General features: G+C 33.4%; 1 protein-coding gene across 1 annotated transcript in view; it reads right to left on the reverse strand.

Annotated features, from left to right (window-relative positions):
• The window catches only part of LOC145293701 (MTRF1L release factor glutamine methyltransferase-like), a 39,793-nt gene extending 32,046 nt beyond the window's left edge, over positions 1-7,747 (reverse strand). Inside the window, exons 1-2 of the mRNA XM_080140129.1 lie at positions 7,592-7,747; positions 483-655 (exon numbers count right to left, since the gene is read on the reverse strand). Of these exons, the coding sequence (XP_079996255.1) occupies positions 483-655; positions 7,592-7,661 (243 nt within the window). The 5' untranslated portion in view covers positions 7,662-7,747. The remainder of the gene's footprint in view (positions 1-482; positions 656-7,591) is intronic.
• Between the last annotated feature and the right edge of the window lie 8,813 nt (positions 7,748-16,560).

Here is a 16,560-nt window from a genome sequence, read left to right on the forward strand (position 1 = left end):
TTGACAAAAAATAATTTGTAAATTTTCTTGAAAAAAAACTTTTCTGTACTTTCACCTAACAATTTACAGTTTTCATAAAAATCATTCATCTTTTCTTATAAAGAAACAACTTCTGTTTAAAAAAAAAAGCAACGTTTACTGCCAAAAAAAAACAAAACTGTAAGTTTTCTTAACTGTACTTTTTATCGGTTTATTTATTTTAAAATTTGTCTGCGTCTGTTACTTTGTTCAGCTTAATCCGGTCATTGCCAGTCAAGGTCTAACCATAATTGACAGAAAATCCCGAGGATCCGGGTCAAATTCTGCAAGAGTTCCAAGAAATGTTATCAGTTTCTATTCATTTAAACACAATAACATTTAACAAAAGAGAACTAAAAATTTTGATTGTTGTCCACAATTTACTTCATATTAAAAAAAAAAACATTAAAATAACCCAAAATGTATATACAAAATGCACACTTGTGATCAGGGTTAATACTTACTGTTGGTTGGTTGAGGACACTGGCTATGATGAGTTCTGATGATTGCTGTGGTTCAGGGATGCCATTCAAAGAGAAATGGACCGTCCATTTCTGGCTTATTAATCCGACCGTCGACACTTGACAATCTTGACATGAAGAATGGATCTGAAATTGTAGCCATGTTAATGGACGACCTGCAAAAGAAAGAAAAAGAAATATAAAGCGTTGGATATGTGTGGTAACTCATTCTTCACAAATGATATATATTTTACTTTAAAAATCAATTAAAATTCTTCACAAATGATATATATTTCACTTCAAAAATCAATTAAAATTCTTCACAAATGATATATATTTCACTTTAAAAATCAATTAAAATTCTTCACAAATGATATATATTTCACTTTAAAAATCAATTAAAATTCTTTACAAATGATATATATTTCACTTTAAAAATCAATTAAAATTCTTCACAAATGATATATATTTCACTTCAAAAATCAATTAAAATTCTTCACAAATGATATATATTTCACTTTAAAAATCAATTAAAATTCTTCACAAATGATATATATTTCACTTTAAAAATCAATTAAAATTCTTTACAAATGATATATATTTCACTTTAAAAATCAATTAAAATTCTTCACAAATGATATATATTTCAAAATTCTTTACAAATGATATATATTTCACTTTAAAAATCAATTAAAATTCTTCACAAATGATATATATTTCATTTAAAAAAAAATTAAACTTCTTTACAAATGATATATATTTCACTTTAAAAATCAATTAAAATTCTTCACAAATGATATATATTTCAAAATTCTTTACAAATGATATATATTTCACTTTAAAAATCAATTAAAATTCTTCACAAATGATATATATTTCAAAATTCTTTACAAATGATATATATTTCACTTTAAAAATCAATTAAAATTCTTTACAAATGATATATATTTCACTTTAAAAATCAATTAAAATTCTTCACAAATGATATATATTTCAAAATTCTTTACAAATGATATATATTTCACTTTAAAAATCAATTAAAATTCTTCACAAATGATATATATTTCATTTAAAAAAAAATTAAACTTCTTCACAAATGATATATATTTCACTTTAAAAATCAATTAAAATTCTTCACAAATGATATATATTTCAAAATTCTTCACAAATGATATATATTTCAAAATTCTTTACAAATGATATATATTTCACTTTAAAAATCAATTAAAATTCTTCACAAATGATATATATTTCATTTAAAAAAAAATTAAACTTCTTCACAAATGATATATATTTCACTTTAAAAATCAATTAAAATTCTTCACAAATGATATATATTTCACTTTAAAAATAAATTAAAATTATTTACAAATGATATATATTTCACTTTAAAAATAAATTAAAATTATGTACAAATGATATATATTTCACTTTAAAAATCAATTAAAATTCTTTACAAATGATATATATTTCACTTTAAAAATCAATTAAAATTCTTCACAAATGATATATATTTCATTTAAAAAAAAATTAAACTTCTTTACAAATGATATATATTTCACTTTAAAAATCAATTAAAATTCTTTACAAATGATATATATTTCACTTTAAAAATCAATTAAAATTCTTCACAAATGATATATATTTCAATTTAAAAATCAATTAAAATTCTTCACAAATGATATATATTTCACTTTAAAAATAAATTAAAATTATTTACAAATGATATATATTTCACTTTAAAAATCAATTAAAATTATGTACAAATGATATATATTTCACTTTAAAAATCAATTAAAATTCTTTACAAATGATATATATTTCACTTTAAAAATCAATTAAACTTCTTTACAAATGATATATATTTCAAAATTCTTTACAAATGATATATATTTCACTTTAAAAATCAATTAAACTTCTTTACAAATGATATATATTTTACTTTAAAAATCAATTAAAATTCTTCACAAATGATATATATTTCAATTTAAAAATCAATTAAAATTCTTCACAAATGATATATATTTCACTTTAAAAATCAATTAAAATTCTTCACAAATGATATATATTTCACTTTAAAAATCAATTAAAATTCTTTACAAATGATATATATTTCACTTTAAAAATCAATTAAACTTCTTTACAAATGATATATATTTCAAAATTCTTTACAAATGATATATATTTCACTTTAAAAATAAATTAAACTTCTTCACAAATAATATATATTTCACTTTAAAAATCAATTAAAATTCTTCACAAATGATATATATTTCACTTTAAAAATAAATTAAACTTCTTCACAAATGATATATATTTCACTTTAAAAAAAATTAAACTTCTTTACAAATGATATATATTTCACTTTAAAAATCAATTAAAATTCTTCACAAATGATATATATTTCACTTTAAAAATCGATTAAACTTCTTCAAAAATGATATATATTTCACTTTAAAAATAAATTAAAATTCTTCACAAATGATATATATTTCACTTTAAAAATCAATTAAAATCCTTCACAAATTATATAAATTTTAAAAGCAAAGAAAAGTCTTAATTTTTTTTAGATCTGAACCAAATACAGATAAACAGTAAGTATGTAGCACACAACATATATTTTTTGGCGTCTATTTAACATAAGCAAATTTTTCTTAGTGGACAAAAGCAAAAATCCATGTTGTCCTCGATGGTTCTATGTCCAAACAATACGATATTAATGCAGACAGATCTCAGGGATCGATCCTTGGACCTTTATTATTCCTGGTCAAACATTTTGGCTTTTAATATTTACTGGTAAATGAGAACATTTAATGCTAGACAGCATCCTCGTGTGTCTTTAGTTTCTCTATAACAACCTGACATGACCAAGATTGAGAGACTCCTTAGTCCCCTGCAGACATGGTACCAAATGGAATGAACAAAAGGAAAAAAATAAAAATAAACTGAGTAATCTTTTAAGTAGAACCGCCCACGGAGTAAATGTGGTATTTTGGTGACTACTGAAGTGAAAGTGATAGTCAAATGGTGAAAGAAACACTGCGTGGACGAATAATTTAAAATGCTTCTCATTAAGATTAGGAAAGATGCAGAGTGAACACTGCAACCTCCACTCCTCACACTTTTGATGGCCTTGTGCCAAATTTATCAAAGGTGTATTATATTGTATGACTCTGTAGAAGTTTAAATGTAATGCGAACAATCCGATGAGCAGCAAAATCACACCCCTTCATTATTAAGGTACCTAGATGCCGAGAAGTTTTCTACTCCAACAGCTTCTTTTCTTGGACCTTTATTATTCCTGATATTTAGAAACAACTTCCTTGATAAAATTGTGTCCAAGATGGGTAAATATGCTGATAACATTTTGCTGATGACACTACCAGCTATGGTGGCACATCTAAGACAGTAAACGACCAAGTTCTCTCTGATTCTCTCTCCTCTGATCTTGATCACGTTGTACAATGGGGAAAGGAGTGGCTGGTTACTTTTAATGCATCTAAAACCAAGCTTCTATCTTTACATCATCAACATTCTGATCCCCATCTGACATCAATTAAAATGAATGGCTCTCGTCTTGGGGAGGCCTCAAGTTTTGACAGGCTTCTGGGCTTGACCATTACTCCTGATCTTAAATGGAATACGTACATCAAATTTGTTGCCAAGGCCACTGGAAAAATGGTGGGATCCTTCTATCGATCCAGTAGATATCTCATTGCTGATGCAATTCTCTATCTATATAAGAGCCAGATACGTCCAAGGATGGAATACTGTTGCCACATATGGGCAAGGGCCGCTAGAAAAGACTTGTCCTGCCTTGATAGAGTTCAAAATAGACTTCGTGGCCTGGTGGAAGATGTCCTTTTCTCTTCGCTGCAACCTCTATCTCACAGAAGAGATGTTGAGAGTTTGTCTCTGCTTTATCGTTATTTTCATGGAAAGTGTTCGACTGAGCTTCAATCTATGGTCCCCCCTCGCCAAACTTTCACAAGAAACACTCATCTAGCTGTAAACACTATCAATAATCCCCCCCACTCTTTATCTGTGCCTAAACCTAAACATAGATTCCATGATCAAAGCTTCTTTCTTAGAACTGCACGCCTGTGGAATTGTCTTCCGTTTTCCTGCTTTCCAGCTGTCTATAATATGGTTGTCTTCAAGTCCAACGTGAACAAGTTTCTGATGAGCCGTTCACTTAAGTTAACAAATTTACCGAACTTCCATTACTATCGATTACTATATTGTCCTTTTGACTGCTGTACATTCTTTAACCCTTATCCTTGAGTGGCCTATCGGCCTTGATAAGTGATGATGCCTATGTAAAAACAAACAAACAAACAAAAACATTATGCTCTATAACAGGTCTGAGGGGAAAACGGATGTACACATATCTAAGACAATGGCTGAAACCTTACAAACATTACCTCCAATCTGTAGTGGAATCGGATCATAAATGAATGGTAACATTTAATGCTACTAAGACTAAACTTCTTTCCTTAACAATTAGAAGAAAGGTTCTCAACCACTGATTGCTATGATTAATAATATCTTTTTTTCAACTTCCTTGATAAAATTGTGTTCAAGACGGATATATTTGCTGATGATACAACATTCTATAAAAACATGAAGGAAAAACGGATGTACACATATCTAAGCCAATGGCAGAAATCCTCAAAAATTACCTCCAGTCCATAGTGGAATGGGGTTGTTAATGGATTGCAACATTTAATGCTACTAAGACTTAGCTTCTTTCCTTCAACAATTACAAAAAAAACGTCTCAAACATCAACTGCCATGACAAATAACACCCTACCTAAGAGCTTGTCATTCAAACTCCTTGGCTTAACATTCACAAGCAACCTGGATTGGCACAAATACATTGAAATACTAAAGCTGCTGCAAAGAAGGTGGGCTCCCTCTACCGTGCTAGAACATTTATCACACTTGAGAGTATCCTGTACCTCTACAAAGCCACCATTCGCCCACGCATGGAGTGTTATTGCAACATTTGGACTGGTGCATTTACCCACACTATCAACCAAGCTTTAACCCCCGTCCCATCACCGCAATGTTGCATCAGTGTACCTGTTTTAGAAGTAGTTTAATGGAATGTGCTCTGATGAACTCGTAGCACTTGTGTCCCCTTGATGTAATTACCCCTTACTAACTCGACAAGCAACAACTTTCGACCCCGCCATTCCTAAATATCAAAAAAGCGTTCTATTCTAATTGCTTCATTCTCTCATACTGCTATACTTTGAAATTCCCTCCCTGTTTCCTGCTTCCGTGATTGTACTAACATGCAGATATTTAAATGTAATGTGAACAGACATCTGGCTGCTCAACTCTTTGGATAATGCTCCTGTAAATATGGTCCCAAGTAGTAGTCCGTTTCGTTCAAATGGTACTGTGCCTTGTTTGGGGTTGAATAAAGAGTAAAATAAAAATAAAAATAAAAACTAATCCTAATTTAAAAAGAAATAGAAGTGACGTCACCAAAAGTAAAAATTGTTTTGCTTTTGGGTGTTTTCTGCAGAAAAGATACCGTGCTATTTTTTTTTTTTTTTTGTTTTTTTAAATATTTTTTTCAAGTTAAATTCAAGTTTTTGCAGCATGTTTTGTTTATTAAATTGTCAGATAAAAGCACAGAATTAGTTACACCCTCCTCATGTTAAGAATGGGTTTCGTCATTATTTCAGCATGGTACCTTCTCGGCATAACTGTTTTTGTTTTGGGTACTCATGCAGAAAGGTGATCCGTGCTGAAATCATAACGTTATTATTTAAAAAGCCATTCTTAACATGGGTACCTATTCTGTACTTTAACATTACAACTGAATAAAAAAAAAAACATATCATAAAACTTTAATTAAACGTGGAAATACGATTTTAAAAAAAAATAGCGCGGACGGATCAGTAGCAGCACCTTGTTTTGTTTGTTTGTTTTTCTGAAATCGAGAAGAATTTCGAAATATTTTCGAACTGAAAACTAAAAAAAAAAAAAAAAACAATTGGTTACACTTCTCAATTTACAACTAAATGACCAGGAAATGGGTGCTGTTTTATGTTAAATTTGTATAGGAAAGTGATGGGTTTTTTTTTTTACGACCTGCAGTCTGCACCGGCGTAAACACCCCGAACCAGTGGTTGGACCAACGTAGTATAAACATCCCGTATAAACACGGCGAACCAACCACTGGTTGGTTCGCCGTGTTTATACGGGATGTTTATACTACGTTCTAATAATATATATATATAATATATATATATATATATATTATATATATATATATACACACTACGTTCTAAAGCAGTTCTAATTTAAAACGGCTTTCGGAATAACCCCCCCCCCATGTTAAGAACGGCTTCCGAGGTCGGGGGGGGGGGGTATTCCGAAAGTCGTTCTTAACATAGGGAGGTTGGAGTGTTTATAATACACTGGCACACGTCATAAAAATTTACCAAAAAAAAAAAAAAAAAATTGATTACATAACTTCTCAATTTACAACTAAACGACGACCAGGAAATGGGTGCTCATTTTATGTTAAATTTGTATAGGAAAGTGAGCCCTCATCTCTAAACAATTTTCCCTACACTATTTGCAGATTTTTTTTTTTTTTTTTTTTTTTTGTGTAAGGCTGTTTGTATGTAATCGTCTAAAAAAAGTATAATCTGGCTGGAAGAGGGGGATTACGAATTGTTATGAAAAAATATGCGGAGTTTTTTCAATTTATTTATATTTATTTTACTAAACTATGATTAGAATAAAATATTTTTTTACAAGAAAATACCAAAATCCATTAATAAATAATTTACGTGACTGAAATAGGAATTAACCTTAACAATTAACAAAATGTTGATTAGAATTTATGAATATAAAATAGTGGACTTTGTGTTATTTTATTTAATAATCATTGAGAATCTAATTATATTTTTTTTTAAATGGTGACTTTTCGTCGTAAAAAGAAAACTTTCAACTCAGAACAAATGATATTTGCGTAAATGTTTTTCTTTTCGGTGTGTTTTCATTTCGCAGAGGTCAACAATCGTATTATCAAAAACGTACAATCGACAGAAAATATAGACATTGTAAGTAAAAGTTGATTGAAAGACCTGAAGGAGGCCGCCTCATCTGTTTCCATCGAGGAAAAGGTAGCCGCAACAAAAATTGCCTCAATAACATTTTTCTTTTTTAATTAAAAAACAAAAACAAAAAAAGGCTCCCGGGAATAAAAAGGTGGAAAACTTATGAACAATCACAACTTCCGGTCCGGTTTAGTTCTTATGATTCAAAAAAATAATTTCAAACGTTTTGTTTTCTTAGTTTGTTTGTTTTTTTTTATTATTATTAATGAATGTGATTTAAATATTTTAAAATATATTTTTTTTATTGATATTTATAAAAAAAAAAAAAAATGAGAAAAAAAAATGAAAACATTTATTTTAACTTGTTGTGGAAATGTACGCGTCGCGTCGCAACGCATCATTCGCTTTTTTGTGCGATATTTGGTATTATTCGGACTTCGGTTAGGGATTTTTATCCCAAAATTAACATTACTGTTATGATCCGATCCCTGTTGATTTTGCGGTGGGAGTTTAGTTCTGTGTAGTTCTAGGAGGTTCAGCCTGCCAGTTTTTGCCTTAAGGGGTTAGTTCATTGAGGGACTTACACACAGATTCGAAAAAGTTGCCTTTGATAACATTTATTTGTTATATATTCGTTATTTGACAACTTTTTCGAATCTATGTGTATAGTAATACAAACCCGTTTATTGCTAATCGCCTGAGGCACCCTCACCAGGAAATGCCGACGGAGCTGGCCAGACACTTTTTGCAGGTCAGCAGAGTGGTGCCTCTCCTCTGGGGCGCTGAATTCTCAATCCCACTTTCTGACCTTGATGTCTAAGTTCTTGCAATGGGAAAGAACTAAGCAAGGTTATTTATAATGATGAGAATAATAGTCCAAATGTGAGGGAAAAAGGTGCTTCTTCAGGACAAGAACGAGAATCAAAATATTGAATTTCAATTAAAATTTACGTAATTATCATGTCGAAATTAGTAAAATATCTAAGAATTATGAAAAATGATGAAGTAGAAAATTAATTCGTAATGAAAAAAGTTATACAGGGCGTCCAAAAAAATCACTGAATTGTTGAAAATCTTTGTCACTTTACCATTAATGATTATTTTTTTCTCTATTTCAGATATTTTACAGATAATATTTTGGAAATTAATTATGGATAAGTATAGCATTGAACAACGTATGCAAGTTGTGAAATTGTTTTCCCAAAATCAGGGGTCGATTATTTTGACACGAAGAGCTTATCGACGGCATTTTCATGTAAGAGATAGTCCAAGTCACAACACAATTCGAAACATTGTGCGCCAATTTGAAGACCAAGGAGTTGTACTTGATCTTCTGCAAGCTGGCAGACCTCGAAACGACATCACAAATTAAAATAGGGAAAGACTGCGAGAAAGCGTGGAGCAGCATCCTGAAACATCAATTTGACGACGTTCCACACAACTTAGAATATGTCGAAGCTCACTACACAATATTCTGCACAGTTTAAAACTCTTTCCTTATAAAGTGCAGCTTGTTCAACATTTGAAGCCTGAAGATTTTTAAACAAGGGTTTAATATTTTGTGTAAAAGTTGATTATGTCAGATGAAGCCCATTTTCATTTGAATGGATTCGTTAACAAAAATAACATATTTTGGGACCCTGAAAAATTTGGGGGCTCTGAAAAATCCAAGGGCAGTTCATCAGAAGCATTTGCATCCCATAAATTGCATTGTATGCTGTGCAGTAATGGAGGAGAAGATTATTAGACCTTATTTTTTTGAAGATCAAGACAAAAATGCTGTCACTATTGCTGGAGAGAGATCCGTAGCCCTTAAGCCCCTGGAGGGACATAGGCCATCTACAACTTTTGTAGATGTTTTTGTAACGAGGAGTTCTTTTTACAGGGTGAGGGTGCTGGCCCCACGCCCAACCTTCCCAGAAGTCTATTTTGAACCCTATCAAGGCAGGACAAGTCCTTTCTAGCAGCTCCTGCCCAGACGTGGCAACAGTATTCCATCCTTGGACGTATCTGGCTCTTATATAGATAGAGAATAGCATCAGCAGTGAGATATCTACCAGATCGATAGAAAGATCCCACCATTTTTTCCAGCGGCCTTGGCAACAGATTTGATGTACATGTTCCATTTAAGATCAGGAGTAATGGTCAAGCCCAGAAGCTTGTCAAAACTTGAGGCCTCCTGAAGACGAGAGCCATTCATTTCAATTGATGCCAGATGTGGATCAGAATGTTGATGATGTAAAGAGAGAAGCTTGGTTTTAGATGCATTAAAAGTAACCAGCCACTCCTTTCCCCATTGTACTACGTGCTCAAGATCAGAGGAGAGAGAATTGGAGAGAACTTTTTGGACACCTTGTACTTAAATAATAAACAGAATTCCAAACTATGAGTTACTTGCCCTTTCAGTTACATCTAGTGGCAGATCACTGGATCGTAAAATCATGAAAGTACATATTTGATATAATAATGTAGTAATATGTTATCTATTTACTCTATTAAGACTATAACGTTGAGTTTTTTGCTCATTCCAACATTGATATTAAAAGCCTACTTTTTCTACTTAAAAATTATTAAAACGAACTTCTTAATATACTCAGTCATGGATATGCGAGCTACTTCATGAATGTTAACTAATTTGCATATTCCTTTGAAAAACGGGCCCTGTCGGTGGGGCATTAGAATACACAGACTGCTCCCCTGCAGAGGGTAAAAGTCCCTCAATGGGGGTCCTGGATATGACCTTAAACTATATCCAGTGGTGAGGCCCCAGCTTGTGGGCTTTGGGGAGTGTGGAGCCACCCTTTAATTTCCATTGCTTCTAGGTCCACTCTGACCCGGAGTAGTAGTACCTGTTAGGGTCCCAACTATGGGTTGAATAGAAACCGACTTGAAATAAACAAATATATTCTATTAAAATATTGTTCTTCAAAATCTTTGGATTCAGCATTAAATAACCCGAAAAGGGTTGATATGCCGTTAAACAAAAACAACCAACCAACCTTTGAAAAACGAGCGTTATTAATCTATATTAATTTTATGGCTTCTTATTAAATGATTGGTTTCATTAAACTATTATGCTCAGTTCTATTTATGCATAGTTTCTACATTGTGTGTAATTGTGTAGAATTTAGTATGAAAACGTTCTAGCATACTGACATGTTTATTTATATACATACATACATATATATATATATATATATATATATATATATATATATATATACTTGTTTATTGTTATATAAACATGCTCACATCCCGCTGCTACAAATAGCCACTTGTTTCAATCAAACAACAGATATCATCAGGCAGCGACTTGACTATTCAAAAGTTCAATGAATAGCAATAAACAAGTATTTTTAGCTCTTTTTATTGAGCACTATCTAACAATCTCGTTGAATTCATTAGTCCATTACTTTTGAATATAAAAAAACCCGAGTATATATATATATATATATATATATATATATATATATATATATATAGAGAGAGAGAGAGAGAGAGAGAGAGAGAGAGAGAGACGGAGGGAAAAAGAAATCAAGACTAAATTAAAATTTACAAGTAAATTTATTGTTTTTTTTTACAAAGGAGTCACCACTTATCAAAGCCCGGAGGCCACTAGAGGATAAGGGTTAATGAGTGTACAGTGGTCATTAGGAAAATGTCGTAGTAATCGTTAGTAGCGGAAATTTGGTAAAATGGATTACTTAAGGGGACGGTTCATCAAGAATTTGTTCACGTTGGGCTTGAAGACGACTATATTGTAGTCAGTTGGAAAGCAGGAAAACGGAACGGAGTTCCACAGGCACACAGTTCTAAAAAAGAAGCTTTGTTCATGGGATCTACATTTAGGTTTAGGCACAGATAAAGAGTGGGAGAAATTATTAATAGTGGTTTCAGCTAGAGAGTGTTTTTCGTGAAAGTCAAACCGGGGAACCATAGATTGGAGCTCAGACGAGCCCTTACCATGAAAATAACGATAAAGCAGAGACAGGCTTGCAACGTCTCTTCTGTGGAAAAGAGGTTGCAAGGAAGAGAAAAGGGCATCCTCCACTAGGTTCCAAAGTCTATTTTGAACTCTTTCAAGGCAAGATAAAATTTCTCTAGCAGCTCCTGCCCAGATGTGGCAACAGTACTCCATCCTTGGACGTATTTGGCTCTTATGCAGGTAGAGAATTATATCAGCAGTGAAATATCTACTGGAGTGGTAGAACGATTTCACCATTTTTCCAGCAGCCTTGTCAACAGATTTGATGTATGTGTTCCATCTCATATCAGGAGTAAAAGTCAGACCCAACAGCTTATCAAAACATGGAGCCTCCCCAAAACGAGAGCCATTCATTTCAATTGATGTCAGACATGGGTCAGAGTGTTGATGATGGAAAGATAGAAGCTTGGGTTTATATGCATTAAAAGTAACCAGCCACCTCTTTCCCCATTACACAACGTGATCAAGAGGAAAAAGAATCAGAGAGAACTTGATCATTTACAGCCTCTGAAGTGTTGATATAGATGGTAGTATCGTCAGTATAAATGTCTATGAATGATCTTAAAATGCGATTTGGGCAATCATTGATGTAGATCAGGAAGACAGTTTCTGATTTCTGCCGATCAATTACTACTCTTATGAACCTATCAGAGAGAAATGATTTAATAACTGAAAAGACATTTCCAGATATACCATAGTTCGAGTAGTGGAGTAGACCTTTATCGAAGGCCTTTGATATGTCAAGAGCAATTACCCCAGAAAGGAAGTCTCTGTCGAGAGATTCACTAATCTTATGAGATATAACTGTTAGCACATTTGCTGTAGCTCTAGCAGGACGGAAACCGTATTGCATGTCACTAAAAAGGTTATTTTTGCTGAGGTACTTGACTACTTCTATATTTAACACAGATTCCAGCAATTTAGGGGACTTATTGGTCTGTATTGAGAGAGAGAGATGACCGATCATCTGAATTTTTAAATACAGAGCATATTGATGAGATTTTCCAGTGTGTTGGGAAGCAATTCTCAAGAAAATGCTTAAACGCATTTATAAGTAAGGGAGCTAGTTCTGGTTGAAGCTTTTTTAGCAGTATAATAGAAATGCCGTCAGGGCCAGTTGCTTTACTGGAATCGAGGTTTTGATTACACACAGATATTTGTATGTCGCATAGTGTGTTTTCAAACACAGGAAATATGGGAAGTTGGCAGCCTTAATCACATAGGGTAGAATTAGCTGCAAAGTTCTTGACAAAGAGTTTAGCTTTATCCGATGTTTACGAGATTATTTCAGGTCCTTCGATGATAGTTGGGATAGAGCACACACCCCGTTTGCCAAAACTGGTGAGACCAAGCCGCTGCTCAGCTACTTTGGACTTGACGGACTTAGAATACAACTCTCTTGCATTCTTTATTACTCTTTTACAGTTGTAGCTGGCAGTCCTGAAGGTGGCTCTAATCTGAATACATCTATTATTTTGGAAACAATGGCAATAGTGATTTCTGTGCACAATGACAGCAGCACATTTTAGAGAGAACTATGGCTGGCTGTTAGGTTTTTGGACGGTATGAAATGGTCTATATCTACAATTAATCATTTCGTCAGGTTTGAAACAATAGAGGACACATTCTTTTAAAACATGGAACGCAGAGGTAGAATTTTTAAATATAATGTCTGTTCTTACAATTTGGCATATGACCAATGACAGGAGCAGTTCAGTTGGTTACATTTAAATGACTGAATATTAACCTTGCAATTTGGGGTCATTTTCAGCAATTGCAAGAATAATTTTATATTCCTTTAAGCTAAATTGAATTTCTTTTCAAATTTGATTATTTCTCGCTCCGAAATTACTTTTCTAATCAGATTATTTTTCATTCTACAACTCACTTGCACGTTCCACTGACTTTGAATTTCTGACTATTTGTTTGGAAAAACATTTCCTTCACTTTTTGGATTTACCATCAAGTGATGCTTCATGCACTCTGGACTCCCGGTTTGTTTTTCCCCCATTTTCTTCCTATTTTTACATGTTTTTAACTGACATGAACACATTTCTCTACAATTTATGACTAACGATCATAAAATGCTATTTCATTTAATGCCATAACCAGCAAATTTTTGCTCAGCTATGATAATAATTTGCTAATTTCTTTCTTTCTTCTGGAGAGAAGAATAGCATTCTTTGAAACTCTGCGGAATAAGCTTTTTTTTATTTGATTGGGATTAGTATGGGCTTTCCTGAGGCCACAGTTCTAGTTGAAGAAAGGTCTACTTGTGTTGCATGTCTGATATCCTGCATAACCTCTTGTTCAGCTCCTCCTCACCTAACTGAAACTCTTTAAAAACATGATGACAGTACAATCGCCCATGTATGGAATACTGTTGTCACATTTGGGCTGGTGCATCTGCTGCTAGTCTCTCACTCCTAGACAAGGTTCAAAAGAGAGTCGCCAATCTGATAGGCCCTGAACTGGCATCTAAGCTTCAGCCTCTGTCCCATCAACGAAACGTTGCATCCCTCTGCCTGTTCTACAAGTATTTTAATGGTGAATGCTCTGACGAACTGCAGACACTTGTGCCCCCACGACGTAGACACCCTCGACAAACCCGACAGGCAGCTAAATCCCACCCCCACACAGTAGAGATCCCTAGATGTAAAAGATCTTTCTACTCCAGTAGTTTCTTCCCCAGAACCGCTAGACTCTGGAATTCCATTCCAGGTCACTGCTTTCCTAACTGTACTGACCTGCAGAAGTTCAAGTGTAATGTGAACCGACATCTTGCTGCCCAAATCCCAACATAGTGCCCCAGTAGTTGCTGCCCCTGATAGTAGCCCCCTACACCAAAGTGGCAATGTGCCTTGATTGGGATGAAAATGTAATAAAAAAAATAAATAAAAAATTAGTATATTGATATATAAATATTAATATTTATAATAGATTGAAGTTTACACTTGCTTTTATTGGGTAAACATTTCATTCTTATTGCCTTGATATATATATATATATATATATATATATATATATATATATATATATATATATATATATGTGTGTGTATATGCTAGAAAGTTTGTCACACTTGAGAGTAACCTTTATCTGTAAAAAAAATCACAATTCACCCATGCATGGAATATTGTTGCCACATCTGGGCTGTTGTATCTGCCACTAGTCTCTCGCTCCTATATAGGGTTCAGAAAAGATTTGCCAACGTAATAGGTCCCGCACTGTTGGTCAAACTCCAACCTCTGTCCCATTGCCGTAATGTGGCATTCGTGTGTCTCATTTACAAGTACTTCAATGGTAAGTGCACGGACGAACTCAAAACACTAGTACTACCCCTCAACGTAGACACCCCCGACAAACCCAACAAGCAGCAAAATCCCACCCCTACACTGTAGAAATCCCTAGATACCATAAAGCCTTTTACTCAAATTGTTTCTTCCCTTGAATTGCTAGACTTTGGAATTTCCTCCCAGGCCCCTGAACCTAGACATGTAGTAATGTCTGTGAACACCTTCATTGGAACGAGATCCATGAACATCTCAAACTTGGGATCTCAGAAACCCTTTCCTTTTGCTGCCCTATTCATGGACAGTCTTAATTTAAAATTTGAAGTTAACAGATTTGACAAAATTACATCCAATATAATGGATGCAGGGCTTCTTTTCTGTCATGGCTATAAGAATTTAATTGTCACTGTGTTTCATGGCTTCGTTGGCTTGGACTTAATCCAGCAAATAAAAAATTTCCGAATAGTTAAATGTCTCAATTTCCAATAAAATTATCCTATTTGGTAACGGGCCTAATTTTTTGAAGCTCAAATCTAATAGGGAAACTCTGACTAAGTTGCCTCCCTTTGATCGAGTTTGCCGATCATTATCTCAATATTGCTCCTATTTGGTCGAAAGTGTGTTGAATCCTGTGCCCTCTTATTTTAACACATTTGGGCCATTTTTTGAAGAGTTTTCTGTCAAATGCGGGATTGAAAACTTTCTTTCCATCGGAATCGATGAGAGTGCTAAAATGTCTGCATACAATGAAATGAAATTATAAAAAAACGTGTTAAAAGATAGGAAATATTATGTGGATCTGCCCTAGGACTTCGACCCTAACCCTAACCCTAACCCTAGGACTTCGAGAGATTGTCTTTGGTTGATTCTAATTATGTGCCTTTCCTAAAGAAACAAGATTTAAATAACGAATACTTACGAGTGTTTGAAGAATATGAACAAATTGGTATTGTTGAACCTTTCTCTGTTACTCCTGGAGAGTATAAAAAATATTGTAAGATCCTTCATAGGCCTGTTATTAAGGAGGGCCTTGGTGTCACCACAAAAATCCGTCCCGTTTTTAATTGTTCCTTGAAAAGTTAGGGGAGTGTTTCCATTAATGATGCAGCGTATGCTGGAGTAAACTTGACAGTACAAATGCTTGACCTACTACTGGCCTTTACAAAAAACTAGCGGAGGTACCCGGCATTGCTCGGGTGGAGGATATTGGCACAAGGACGAAGTGATGTTAAGAATGGCTTCCACATGGTTAAAATAAAAAAAAAAGATAGAGAGAGAGGTGAGTAATTAGTTTTCCATGCTAACCCGACGGTCAAAGAAGATAGTGAAAATTTTTTAAAAGATAGAGAGAGAGATGGGATCAAACTCAAAAACGTAGGGTAATTAGTCTTCCTCGCTAGCCAAAGAGGATAGTGAATTCAATGCGTTGGTAATTAACTTAAGAATCATAGGAGTCACCACGTATGCGCAGAAATGAACGTTGCTTTTAAAACTGGCTGAGAGCCAGGTAAGCTTGGTGCTTTCTGTCAGTATTTATTTGTTTTCCCACGAAAACAAAATGTGACACAATTTGCTTAAAAATGAAATTTTTTTAGTATAGAAAGCAAAGCACCCCCCCCCCCGACCTAACGTGAGTATAAAACAAGCTTCCTTTCAAACTACTACTTGCTTCCACGTGCCGTACCCAAACGAACATTCTTTGTGATGCTAAAGAACTG

This window comes from Euprymna scolopes, chromosome 15, assembly GCF_053919585.1.
Source record: "Euprymna scolopes isolate OS-2025 chromosome 15, ASM5391958v1, whole genome shotgun sequence".
Lineage (NCBI taxonomy): Eukaryota > Metazoa > Mollusca > Cephalopoda > Sepiida > Sepiolidae > Euprymna > Euprymna scolopes.